Source organism: Uranotaenia lowii, chromosome 2 (genome assembly GCF_029784155.1).
Source record: "Uranotaenia lowii strain MFRU-FL chromosome 2, ASM2978415v1, whole genome shotgun sequence".
In the NCBI taxonomy this organism is placed as follows: Eukaryota; Metazoa; Arthropoda; class Insecta; order Diptera; family Culicidae; genus Uranotaenia; species Uranotaenia lowii.
Genome location: NC_073692.1, coordinates 141,939,160 through 141,950,165, shown reverse-complemented (window position 1 = coordinate 141,950,165; position 11,006 = coordinate 141,939,160). Strand labels below are relative to the sequence as shown.

The 11,006-nt window shown below is 32.3% G+C and overlaps 1 protein-coding gene across 1 annotated transcript in view; it reads left to right on the top strand.

Moving 5' to 3' along the window:
* The first annotated feature begins 366 nt into the window (after window positions 1-366).
* LOC129741915 (thioester-containing protein 1 allele R1-like) overlaps window positions 367-11,006 on the top strand; it is a 42,318-nt gene continuing 31,678 nt past the window's right edge. The window contains exons 1-2 of the mRNA XM_055733731.1: window positions 367-450; window positions 2,313-2,452. Of these exons, the coding sequence (XP_055589706.1) occupies window positions 367-450; window positions 2,313-2,452 (224 nt within the window). The remainder of the gene's footprint in view (window positions 451-2,312; window positions 2,453-11,006) is intronic.

Here is an 11,006-nt window from a genome sequence, read left to right as displayed (position 1 = left end):
GACCGTTTAGGTCAATTAACTCGAAGAGGTAACTGATGAAGCAGAGCTGCGTAACGCGTTTATCTCGTAATGTGGAAACAAAAGTGGTACTTGTGCAGTTGCCAGTGAGCGCAGCCAATAAAGTGCTCCAAGTCAGAAAGATTACAGCGGGATTGTGTGCGCAATCAATAAAGTGATCCACGTCAGGAAGATCAAAGTGGGTAGGTCGATATGTGGAGTTTGGCCACAGGGCCTTCGAGTGTCGTGGCGTCGACAGGATAGATAAGTGTAAAAAGTGTGGTGCGTTCGGTCACGTCTCGACCCGCTGCACGAAACCAGTGAACTATTTACTATGCACGGTTGTGTGTGCAAACGATCACGTCACAGATGGCGCTGGATGCCAAACCTTCCGAAAGGCACTGGCGCAATTATCGCGATCGTTGTATTCGTCGTCGATACGTTGCCGGCAGTGTTTGTGTAGCTTCGAAACAAGGTATTAATGTATCAATACAGAGACGAATAGAACCGTAATATGCTAATCGTGAACCGGTGAACTTATAACCAGAGACCAGATGTGCTTGAAGTGGAACTAATGGAATCCGATGGTGCCAAATAACCATAGGATATCCAGGTTATTCCAAAGACATACTCCATATCAGCAGCGTCCACCTATCTTTAACGCGGTTTGAAATACCCATCTCGATTTCTCAGCAGACCAAGAGGTTTTATCTTCAGTACTCTCGCAATTTACCCGACACTTTTGAGTGGTAGATTCTGATAGGCCATAGGGTCGACCAGCGTTGCAGAGTCTGCCAGTACACACGTATTCTAAGGAACTTAAACGAAACCCTAGCAGCACGAACATTTTGCGCTTACGCCCTTTAACATATTCCGTACCATGGCCGGAGTATCCGTTCAAAACTAAGTGAAATTCTACCAACTATTAGCTAGAAACTATCATCGGCTTAAAACAATCCTAATGTTCCATGGCATCGATTCCTCTTCACATACACTAGTAATGTTGCGTTTCTGAGGTAAAGATTTTGCATTTTCGGGAGGCCTGTAAATGCGCTTTATTTGAGATATTTTCTTGTTTCATATATTCTTCTCCTGGTGGCAATCGAGATGTTTTTTACGCATCAACAAACCTTATCCAACCAAATATGTTGATCGTAAATGCGCTTCCGAACAACGTGTTCTAACCAGGTTGCGCATTGGACACACTAGATTCACACATTCATATTTATTCGAACGCAACAGCCCGCCAACATGTTCTTTTTGCGGCGTCATAAGAACAGTTGAACACATCCTCATCGACTGTAAAGGCTACGAAGAACCCCGAAAAAAGTACAACATAACAGGGACGATATATGAGGTTTTGGCGAATGATGCAGACAAGGAAAACAATTTCATTAAATTTTTGAAAGAGGGTAAACTATTTGAACTTATTGGAATAGGTTAAAATTAATTTTAATTAGCAGTAGTTTAGTAGTTGTATTTTTTTAGTATTTAATATTATGTAATTTTAACAAAGACACGAATACCCCAGGAGTGGTAAAATGTCTAAAATAAACCATAATAATAAAATATATTGTTCTAGTACAACACAAAACAATTTTTCAGAGTAAATGAGGTTTCCCCACGTTTTCCCTACTTCTCAGAGGACATTTACCCTCAGCCAACACCTAAAGGATAAGCTTCCCAAAATCCCAAAATTGATTTAATTTTGGGTTTCTCTAACGTAATTTTTAATACAAAAAAAATAAGCAATACTATTTAATCATGTCGCGACCTTGACCACTAGTTCAATACCAAAATTAATTAGCCATTTCATGCCCAAGTTGGGACTTGAGTTTGTTATTCTACCGTAAAATTTCAATCACATGTGAAATTAGCATTTTTTTTTAATTGAATTAGATTACACTCACAAATAAATCCGGAAGATTACCTATCACATTTTTATTTTTTACAACCATAAGAGACGATAGGAACGTTAGACCGGTTCGATTAAGTTGAGACTTTCACTTTTAACTCTATGTTTGTCTAATAAGATCACATCCTAGGTACAATCTTGTTGTCGTTTAAAGTCACGTTACCAATAATAATAATCATCTTTAAAGATGAACTTTTCATTCTCTGATTACTGTTCCTCGATAGTTTTAAAATATGAAAAAAATTACCTTTTCAAGAATTTTTTGAGCCTGCAAAGATCCAAAAACTGATCGATTTTTTTTAAATACATAGAAGAGCCGATCCATTACTCAAAACGGCATGGGATTCCCCAGGAAACGTCAACAACTCGAGCTAATCTTGCAGACGGATTTTTTTTCCAGACCCAGTCTTCGATTGCTCCTCCTAGAGCCTTGAGCTTGTCTGTTCAATTCGAAATGCGCCTCTCAGCCGCAGCAATATGTTCGGTGTTTTACTGGTTCGTGTTCTTTCTAATTCGGCCCGGTGAATTGTATCAGAAAAGGTAAGCAACATTTATCTTGGTGGGTGAAGAACAACTTTTGATAAAGTGAAATCATGTGTAACGCCAATTTTCTTTGAGTCAACTTCAAAGACAAGTGACAAAGACAGAATTTGTTTAATAATTCTCAAAACTCTCAATAAGTCTCATGTCGAAAATTTACAAATTTATCTTGGAAATAATCCATGTTAAGGAGTGTGTTCGAAAAAAGGCAAAACCTTATTTGGTCAATAACTTTTGAATGGATGAATGAAAATTGATGAAATTATCAGTGAAACTACCTAATAAGACAATGTTCACATGTGCAGTTCTTGTGACGTTCTGTTAAGTAGTTTTTGAGATAGCGTAAAATTAAGTAGTTCATCGACTTTAATTTTTGGGCGCCACGTGTGCTATCTATAATGCATACTATGAACGACCTTTTTTCCAAATTAATGCTTTTTTTGATAACTTTTCTATTTTCTGAAGGTTGGCTTTCAAAACCACTCGAAACTTTTAGTTTGATCGAAATCATGACAATTTCAGTAGATGGTCCTTTCTTTAATCACTTAACCTCTGTTTTGGATTAATTGCACCATTCTAGATCCAACCAGAGTATCATTATTTCTGTAGGATCATTGGAAGTGTTATTCAAAAAAAGGTCGCATTTTGAGGCAATCTTCTTTGTATATTTTGCCATTCATCGTCACAATAGCTATGTAAAACTGACTGATTAGCAGCTTCTACAGATCGTCAACCACCTCAAGTGCTAGACATCAAATTTTTCAAATTTTTCTCTTTGTTTATTCCGAAACTTACAGGCGAGACTTGTTAACAAAAAGTTTCTGGTTGGTTTCTGCCAGGTGCCCACTGAAAATTTCGTTTTGCTGTCTGTCAGGTTTTTTTTTTTCAAATACCTCCCTGTTAGTGGGTCCAAAATTTTGCGCACGATTTGACCACCGTATTTTGTTTATTTTTACGGTGGGCAGCTTTTTTACCGTACAGAAATGAAGTCAGGCCTGTTTATCAGTCAGCTAGATAAACTGGTAAAAACAAATTTTTGTGACTTCCTCAATTGATTTTTTTTATTTGCGCTTGATAAAATTTCTAATATTCCATACTGTTATGGAACCAATCATCATCACTTCATGAATAGTGAAAATTAGAATAAGTTAGCTAAGTTAGCTCTGCAAGCACTGTTAGATCTCCTTTACGATTTACCATATGAACTTTGGTTGAATAGGGGAGATAAGGGCATAACGAGCACCCAGGGCATAATAAGCACTCCTTTTTTCTACAAAACTACGTATTTTCTTAAACAAATTTTCATGAGCAGGGTGGCCACAGAACCGGGAAAACCGGGAAAAAACCGGGAATTGAAAATCGAACCGGCAAAAACCGGGAAAAAAAACCGGGAATTTAGTCCCAAAACCGGAAAAATTGACAAATAGAACCGAAATTCAGTTTTGTTTCCAAGATCAGGGATTCAAACCCAAAATTCAAAATTCAGAATTCGGTGTCGATTTTTGAATACGACGAATGCGCCAAGACCAAGTTTCAGAAAATAAAATCAATTTCCTATTCGACTGCGCACATACTTTTCCTAAATGACTCGCTAAAATGCTTTCAAATTGATTTAATTTCATCACCCGATCGATAAATATAGCTTTTCCGTACTAATTACTTCAAAAATTAATAAATAGAACTGTGGGCCCTTTTACAACAGACTGGTGCTCTCATCTTGTTCATTCGCCAAATTGGAGCGCCCTTTTGTATTGCAGAATGAATGTTCGCCTTTTGGATCACTCATTAAAGAAGCAATATTCAAGCAAATTTCGGCTTGAAAGCGGGTCCAAATAATCACATTAAAACATTAGCACATTCAACGATCTTATAAATACTGATTTGTGCATCTCCTCGTCCTGGAAAACAAATTTCAAAAACATCAATGCCCTTTGTCTATCTCGAAATAACTATTGGCCTTTTTGTTCGCGATGAAATTTTGAAAGGAAATGGGCGAATGAACTGTGGGATTACACACTCATAAAAAAAACTATTCGCCTTATTTAAAAAATAAAATTTAACTTGACTAAAATAAGAAAAATTAAAAGAAGACCATATTTTCGGATGTAAAATAAAGAGTTTAACGCATTTATGTGATTATCTGGATTTGTTTACAGTTGGCGCATTCGCCGTATTCAAAAATCGATACCGAATTATTATTTAAATTTCCAAGACAGAATTGAACAGTTAAAAAAATGTGTAAGAGGAATATCATAAGTTTTCAAATTTATTAACTACTATGATCTCTCTTCAATTATCCCTCTTAATTAAAAAAAAAAAACAAATTTTACCGAAACCCAGAGTTTAAAAAGTCTCCTGAATTTTTTTCAAATATCGCAGATCATGATTCATTAAAAACCTTTCAATTATGTAAAAACAAACGAATCAAAGTCACATTTTTGTTTCAAATTTGGAAATTTTTAAAAGATGCTTATATTCTAAGTTTCGAGTGATAATGTTTAATTCGAGACACAAGACAATAATTTTTACGCACGGCACGGTGTTTTTTGTAGCTTAATAATAATAATGTTGACATTGCTGAGTTTAAAAGGGGACCATCTCCTATCAAACGCATTGTTTGAAAAAAAAAAAACAAATACCATCACGGGGTCCAAATCAATTTTTTTAAGTTGTGCTTTCAAAATTAACATTTTTTGATAATTGGTCAGAATTTATCCAGAAAATTTCGAATTACACGTTTTTAAGCTTGGATATGTTGAGATTCCTTTGAAAATTTGCGAAAATCGTGACAAAAATTGAAATAAAATAGTCATTTGAAATTTTAGTAACACTGTTCAGAATATCTACGAGCTTTTTTTATGAAGGTGTATTTATGTCGTAGAAGACACTATGTATTTTTTTTTAATTTAAAATAATTCAACATTGCATGGTACTTCACTTAAAATATACATATTTGTGTTTCGAGTATAGTATTAGAATAAAATAACATAATATTGCGACAAATAAAAATAAATCAAATATTTTTTCAAAGCATAAGTCAAAAAATTTGCAGTCCTCACCAGAGTTGTTAATGAAATTTGAATCTTTGATACAAAATGCTCAAAAATGTTCTTCAATGATGTCAAAAATAGTTATTTTTTTCTATTGTATTTTTAACACTTCAGGTTTTTTTTCAAGTATTGTTTCTTTGAAATTAGAAATGCTGGGTAATATATTCATCCTCTTTAAAATGAAGGATATTAAGAGATTTCCAATCAGGTTTAGTTTTTTAAAAAGGGTTGTCGGTTTTTTAGTTATCAATGATTGATGTAGCTCAAAACTTAAAAACCCAATATCACTCGATTTGATAGAAACTGAAAAATGATTCGAATTAAAGACAGCAAAATGATTTTTTCAAACAATGGCTTTATTCATTGTAATTTGCATTTTATTACCAAGCTTTAAGTTCAAAACTTTTTTATATGCACTGTTAAGTCTCAAAACCTTATTCGTACACTTTTAAAATTGGTTTTTGCATAAATCCTTAGAGCAGTGTTTATAAAAATTTATAACGTGAGAATTTTTTTTTAATGCAAAAATATTTTATTTTGCAAAAAATAGATCTGTATAAATTATGTATGAAATCACTTAACTATAAATATATTTTAATTATTTACAGAACTTATTCATGCTAAAAATATTTTTTTAAAAGTTTGAGACCATATGGCTGGGCTTCGACCAGACCGAACTGAGCACCATAAAAAAAATTTGGAAACAACAAAAATTGAATCTCGTATAAATCATATCCAAGATCGAAAAAGAGAATATGATTGACAGAAATGAATTCCTTGGATTCTAAACTAACGTTTTCGATTCATAACCTCAAAGATTTTTTCTCATAAAGTTTAAGTACACATCTCGAAAAAAAGCTAATGGCATTCAGTTCGATCTGGTCGAATCCCGACCATATATGGTCAGGATTCGACCAGACCGAACTGAACGCCATCAGCTTTTTTCGAGACACTTGAACCACCTTGAACTTTGTGTGCAAATATTTTTATCTAGAAACAAAATTTTTGATTTTCATGAACCGGAATCGATAGTTTATAAACCAAGGAATTCATTACAGTCAGTAACATTCACTTTTTTGATCTTGAATATGAGTAACCCTTGATTCAATTTATGTTGTTTTTAAATGTCGCTCAGTTTGGTCTGGTCGAAGCCCGGCCATATGCAGTAGAGGATTTAAAAATTTCTTCTTTGAAACATTTATGGCTGCTATAAAAATTACATTGTTCCTTTTAAAATTTCTTTGGAAATTTGCAGTTTCAATTTAAAATCAAAATTTTATCTTGAACTTAAAATTCGTGGGTTCTTAAGTTCGTTTATTTTTAAATAGTATAGCTAGTGTTATTCAAGTTTTAAGCAATTTAAACAGCAAAATTATTAATTTCAATTTTACTACGCTATGAAAATTAAAAATAAATGTTTCTTATGTTTATTGATTTACGATAATAAATTTAGATATCATAATTTTGAATTCTTTTTAAATATTCATTTTCTTTTTTTTCAAAAAAAATAAAAAAAAAAAATAAATTAAAAAAGATATTTAGAAAAATAGAAATAAAAAAAAAAATTGATTAAATGAAATAAAAAAAAAACAATGGAATGAATTGAATAAATGTTTTTAATTTTTCTTCATTTCAATCTTTGATTTGCTGTTAAATAATCCCTAAAACTGTTAAATGAAGACGATGCAACTCGTTGTTTATATATTTTTTTTTAACTTTTAAAGTCAGAATTCAAAATAGAGATTATAATTTTAATGTTCAGCGTTCAAAACTTAGAAACGATGCAAAAACTATGTTTGGTGAATGGTTTTTTATTAGTAATTTAGGCTGGAACAAATATCAATTTCTTCTTTTGTCACCCCCCCCCCCCCCTCCCCTTCAAAATTTCAAAAAACCTGAAGGGGGAAGTAAATAAAGTTTTAAGTATTTCATGGTAATTTCGATCAAAAATTCAAGTATCCAAAAGATCACAAGACCATAAAACAAATTTTGGAATATGGAAGTAATTTCACCATGTGTACTCTTGATTTTAATGAATTTTTCTATAAAAAGATTACTTGATTTATAGGTTTTGTGAAATGATATAGTATGCAATTTTGTTGCATACAAGCTTTTGTGCAATTTATTCCAATTTATTTTTTTCGCATTATTTATTATTGTCCCCCCCCTCGCGATGTTCCAACTCCGAGTGACAAAAGAAGGTTTTGAAATTTGTTCCAGCCTTATTACAACAAGTTAAAAAACGATTTCTTCAGCACGAGTTGTAAATATGTGTATCAAACGGGGCTTGCCGAATTGGATAATTTCGTCGAGTGCTGAAAATGTCGAATCTTTTCACGAGTAGCATACACAATTTATGCAAATTCGAGAAATCCCTTTGAAAATAAATTGATTGACTTACAAGAAATGCATCTTTACAAATAACCACATGTTAACGACCACGCAAAACTTCAAATTTCTGATCAAGTAGATCGAGAACTGCAGGTAAAAACAGTAGGTATCGATAATTATCGCTTTTTGATACAGTTTCCAGTGTCTGAAAGTTAACTGTGCTAAAATTCAATTGTATAAAAAACAATTATAACAACGATTCAAAAATTTAATGTGTTTTTTCTTTCAATTATTTGCCTTTTCATTAAAAAAACTCTACTGAATACAAAAGAAAATCTTTTTAAAACTTGGCTGAAAACAGAAGACAAATTTTTCGAAAAATGGTAGGGTCAACTGAGGTTATTATGAACAAAGTTAATTGTTTTTTGGTCTTATTTGTTCATAATTACGCAGATGAATTTGGGATAATAATGAACGCTATTAAGATTCTTGTTACGTATCAATTTTAAGTGTTGGCAATATTTCTAGATAAATGTAAACACTGCGTCTAGATAGGATTTATGGTTTTTCAAAATTTACCCTCAATAAGTCATGGGCAATTTTTAGATTCACAAAGGAACAGGGAATCATGTCCTACAATCTCATATTTACAGATTTTTAGAAACTGATAAAGTGATACATAACGGTTTATTTTCAAGATCTTGACAATTATTGATACATATTTTAACATTAAAGATAAATTTAGATGAGCAAACAATGCCTAAAATATGTGTTCATAATTATCCCGTATTTTGAAAAGCATGGAGAAACTATAAACAATCCTCTGTAAATCAGTGAGACAAATTTGTAGTAAAAATTTATATTGCACTTTAAAATGCATTTATTAATAAATGTAAAACCTCTAGAAACAACATTTTAACTGAATTTACTTCGACGAGAAACAGTTTCGAATATTCTCAGATGCGTGGATTTTGTGAGCTGTAGTAACACACTTGGCATCTGTAACTTCTGAAAAAAATGATAGAATGTCACATGAGGAATGATAGATTGAAAAGTCGTGACACACTATTTTTAAATTTTTTGTAAACATGACTTAAAAACCTTAAACAATTTTGTGAAGGAAGTTTTTTTTTATCAGTTCAAGAAAATGTGATTAAAACCTTAAAATAGAATTGAGTTCGTCTAAGTGTTTAATGATTTGAGTGTTATGAAACAACCAAATCATTTAAATAAGTTAAAAATTTCGCTATATTTCGACGAAAATGGATAATAAAAGGCTGGAAAATCTTGATTTTTTGATCGGGAAAACCGGGAAAAAACCGGGAATTTCAAAATGTAAATGTTGTGGCCACCCTGATGAGGATTTTTTTTGTACTACCTATAATATGAATTTTTCACCAAAAAATAAATATCCTTTTCATCTTTACAGAAATATTAAATAATAACACTAGTTTACAAATTTTTTAAAAAATCGTGAACTTAATTGACTGACCAATATTTTGAATGTAAAATCGGGTGCTGAATCCGAAATTGAAATTCAAAAAAATCTCAGTAGAGCCGTTTTTGAGTTATGCTCCAAATATGAAATTTCTGAAGAATAAAAAAAGTTCTTGTACTAAGATTAAAATATCTCGGACGGCATAACAGTAGTTTGAAATCTCTCTGTTTTTGTGTGTGATCAACAGTATTGTAGATATCAGTGACTTTATGATAGAAAAAATTATAAAAAACGCATTTTTTTAGAAAAAATATTGTTTCAGCGGAAGTTTTAGACTCGATGGTAACATTTGAAAAACCTGTTTTCTTTTGCGCTTGAATGTCAATTTAAAACAAAGATTTCAAGTGGTTATTTATCAAAATCGGTTGAAATTTGAAGAAGTTATAGCTACTTTACCAACAATCGGCTAGTGATGAAAAAAAGTTATTGATGAAAAACCAGTATTTTTCGTTCCTCCCGGGCAAAATACCTTAAAATTTTATTCACGTTTGAGACTCAAGCAACCCCTCCCTATGGTCAGATCTTCCTGAAATTTGGCATGTGACCTTTTGGTAAGCTAATAAATAATTTTGACTTGGAGCGAGAGAGATTTATCATGTTTCATTCTTCCTATACTATGATAAGTGTACTGCGGTTCGTTAATTTATTAAAAACTACAAAAAATATTGATATGGTAAACTAGCCATAACTTCTTCAATTTTCAACCGATTTTGATAAATAACCACTTGAAATCTTTGTTTTAAATTGACATTTAAGGCAGAAGAAAATCAGATTTTTCAAATGTTACCATCGTGTCTAAAATTTTCGCTGAAACAAAATTTTCTCTAAAAAAATGCGTTTTTTATAATTTTTTCTATCATAAAGTCACTAATACAACAATACTGTTGGTCACACGCAAAAACAGTGTTCAGATGATCGGTAGAAAATTTATTCACCTTCAATATGCAAAAGAGGGATGTCAAATTACTGTTATGCCGTCCGAGATATTTTAATCTAAATACAAGAACTGTTTTTATTTTTCCAAAATTTCATATTTAGAGCATAACTCAAAAACAGTTCTACTGAGATTTTTTTGAACTTCATCGAGTCGAATTCGCTGCTAGATTCCCCGGCAGTGAAAGCTCAACGTGCCTCGATTAATGGTGCTTATACTGCCCCAGGGGTTCTCATTATGCCCCTACAGTGACTGGTTTCCAGCTTTCGGGAAAAAAAATTTAAAATACGTTTTTATCTACTTATTCAAGTTTCATCCAATTAGACAATAGACTATTTGAGTGTCTGAACACGAAACAATGATGTCATTCACATATTATAGCTGTTCTCTATGGTTAAATAAGCGTTTTCCTTAAGGTGGTCATTATGCCCTTATTTCCCCTAGTTGATTTCCAGCTGTTTTTGAGTCTCCCACTGAGACTTTCCTGAATTTTTCGCGATTCTGCCATAAAAATTTATTCAATGACCTTCTGCATTGGACGATATTTAAAAAACCACTTGACAGAACGTTACAAAAATTTGCACATGTTATCATTACACTAATAGGTAGCTTTAGTGAAAATTTCATCAATTATCATTTATGCATGCAGAAGTTATAAACAAAACAAAGTGATGCATTTTTTTTTCGATCACACTCATTAGCATTTAAATTCTGTTTGGCGCATCTTCGAATCCCATTGAA